Source organism: Austrofundulus limnaeus, unplaced genomic scaffold (genome assembly GCF_001266775.1).
Source record: "Austrofundulus limnaeus strain Quisiro unplaced genomic scaffold, Austrofundulus_limnaeus-1.0 Scaffold455, whole genome shotgun sequence".
NCBI classification, from domain to species: domain Eukaryota; kingdom Metazoa; phylum Chordata; class Actinopteri; order Cyprinodontiformes; family Rivulidae; genus Austrofundulus; species Austrofundulus limnaeus.
The window spans coordinates 413,224-415,963 of record NW_013952857.1 but is presented as its reverse complement, the minus strand read 5'-3'; the positions used below and the strand labels follow the sequence as shown (position 1 = coordinate 415,963).

The 2,740-nt window shown below is 35.5% G+C and overlaps 1 protein-coding gene across 2 annotated transcripts in view; it reads left to right on the top strand.

Annotated features, from left to right (window-relative positions):
• The window catches only part of LOC106529616 (phosphoglucomutase-1), a 14,244-nt gene that overhangs the window by 4,714 nt on the left and 6,790 nt on the right, over window positions 1-2,740 (top strand). For both annotated transcript variants that reach the window (XM_014025089.1, XM_014025090.1), the window contains exon 4: window positions 1,753-1,878. In XM_014025089.1, coding sequence (XP_013880543.1) covers window positions 1,753-1,878 — 126 coding nt within the window. The remainder of the gene's footprint in view (window positions 1-1,752; window positions 1,879-2,740) is intronic.

Below are 2,740 nucleotides of genomic sequence, written 5' to 3'. Positions count from 1 at the left end.
GTCTCCCCTATGGTTTGACCTGGGGGTGGGTGTGCGGCTCTTCTCGTGAAGGTGTACCTGGGGGCCCGATGCTTGGGGTTCCTCCTGGGGTCTTTGGCTCTGGCCTCCCCTTATGTCTGCCTCGTGCCTTGGGGGTCAGCTCTGAGACTCCCCCACAGTCACTATTATACATTCTGTTGGAGAAATCCTGTAAATTTATGCTTGCTCACAACCGCACACAGACAGGTGTTCAGATCTGAGGGGTTCTGAATGATCACCAGGTATATATAGGTGGGTGTTTGTTTATCTGTCTAAATGTATATATGTATGCTTTTGCTAAGTTTTGTAACCTTTATTCTTTGCAGGTGTGCAGACAGATGTTGGATGTACTGTATTGTTTTCTTGACTTATATCTCACATATCATCAATTCTTTCTTTCACTTTTTTCCATTACATTGTAACTTTTCTTTCCTTTCCTTCTTTTTTCCTTTCTTTCTTCTTCTTTCTTGTCTATCTAAAAAAACACTGATGATGAAGAAGCTAAGAATATTCAGATATTTAGTACTGCTTTCTACTGAAGTGGTATAAAAATTTGAACCGTGAGACTAAAGTTTCGAACTGAACCGAATCATGAATTTTCTGTACCGTTGCACCCCTAACATCTATCCCAGGATTAAGTCCCACAGTGGTCTGTGGAAAACCAGTGATGTACAGGGTGGAAGCCTGTACTAGCATTTCTTCTGCGGTGTTACTATCAGTGTATGAAGTGATCAGAAACTTGTAAATAACCAATGAAAGAATAGTTACATTAAAACCCAGCATACCATTGTTTTTCTTGTGAAATTATCAATAAGTCTGATGTGTCACCTGACCCTCTTCCCATTGAAAAATCTAAAATTGGATCCAAAATGCCCACCATGGTCACCACCCATCTTGAAGTTTCCCCCTCCCAAATATCACCAACCATTCCCATTTTATTGAGGTGTATCCATACAAATGACCCACCCTGTACAATGAATTGGTTTACACATTTGCCACGATTAAGTGAAAAAACAAAAACACTTTTTTGAGCAGTAGCAACAATAAACATGGGTTTTGGGCAGAAAAAGCTGATTTTTTTGTTATTATTTTATCTGCAACCTGGCCAAGCTTATTTTCTTTTCAGCTTTGAAATCTCAGTATTATATATATATTAAATAATAATATAAATATTGTTTGAGGTTTCCTCTTTAAAATAACTGTATATTATATAGTAGAATAACCCATAATTAGGAATCAGACCAAATATCAATGAGTTTTCCTGATTAAGAAGACAAATCAAGTCATATCTCAAGAATCACTCATGATTTCAGGATGATCCAGGTTTCAAAATGTAGCTTAAAAAGCTTTAAAAAAATCTGAAATGTGCTGAGGTCATTTTGACCTAATTTGACTGAATCCTCAGAAAGAGAATTCAGATTGTTTGGAGACACCTGAGTTTTAATAAGAAATAAGGAGCTACATGAGAAGTCTTCATCCTGAAAAACTCATTTTAACATGTTTTATAAAAAACACTGTTTTGATACGGTTCTGTTTAAATCAGATTCTGCAAACATTAGCTTCAGGCTCAAATAAAATATGTGATTTCTGTTTGTGACGTAAGAGATGAAGAACTGAAGACAGTACTCTGCTACTTTACTTGCATCTGGCATTTTTTAAAAACAGAACTTTTCTTTTAAATTTCTCTCTCTTTTTAATCTACGTGTGGTTTTTGTGTCTTTTTTACCTGCTCAGTGGAAATAGTTGATCCTGTTGAATCGTACGCTAACCTCATGAGGAACATCTTTGACTTTGCTGCTCTGAAGGAGCTTCTGTCTGGAGAGAACCACATCAACATAAGACTGGATGCCATGCATGGAGGTGAGAGAAAATGACAGAAAAACAAGAATTTAATTTTACTCACTTTTTAATACGCCAAATTTTCACTTGTATTCACACATGTAAATATATGTATATAGTAAAAACACTCTGGAGTTTGTAAGGCCCATGCTTTATTATCTTGTGGCCATGATATTTATGTATATTTTTTATCCATTGTCACCAGCATGCTCTGATGATGGAGATAAAATGTGTATTTTGAGTTAAAGTTAGTTTCTGAGCAATTACACATCCAGTTATTTCACTTGGCCATTTCAGAACTGGTTGGAAAACATTTTTGTACAGTCCTGCACAAACTCCATTAAGACTAGCATTTAGCATGGATGCTAACTGCTAACCATTCTAATGTGTTTTTTTACATGTAGCTAGTTTTTTCCCTGTGTTTGATGTGAAAGTGATCTAAACACTTTTCTTTATGTTTAGCTAAGTTTTTAAACGGTTCATTGTATCATTTATTGTTGTATTAAAAAGTGACATTTCTTGAAGGAATGAATATTACTCACTGCCTTGTTTGCCAAAGTCTTAAACAACGATATTGCACAAACTCTAAGCATTCAGATTATGAGTTGGGAATGACTCTCACTTACTACCTCACCAAATTTGAGTTCAAAATCTGTAAAAAAAAAAAAAAAAAAACTGAGTTATAGCTATTTTTGTAAGGTGGATTAGCTGCTTTGGCCATCTCGAATCAAATTAACTTCTGATTTTCACCAGTTGTTGATCCAATAATTTATTATTCATTGTAAAACTTTCTGATAGTTTCATTCAATTCATGAAAGATTCTGAAAACAGACAGAGGAATACACACACACACACACACACACACACACACACACACACACAC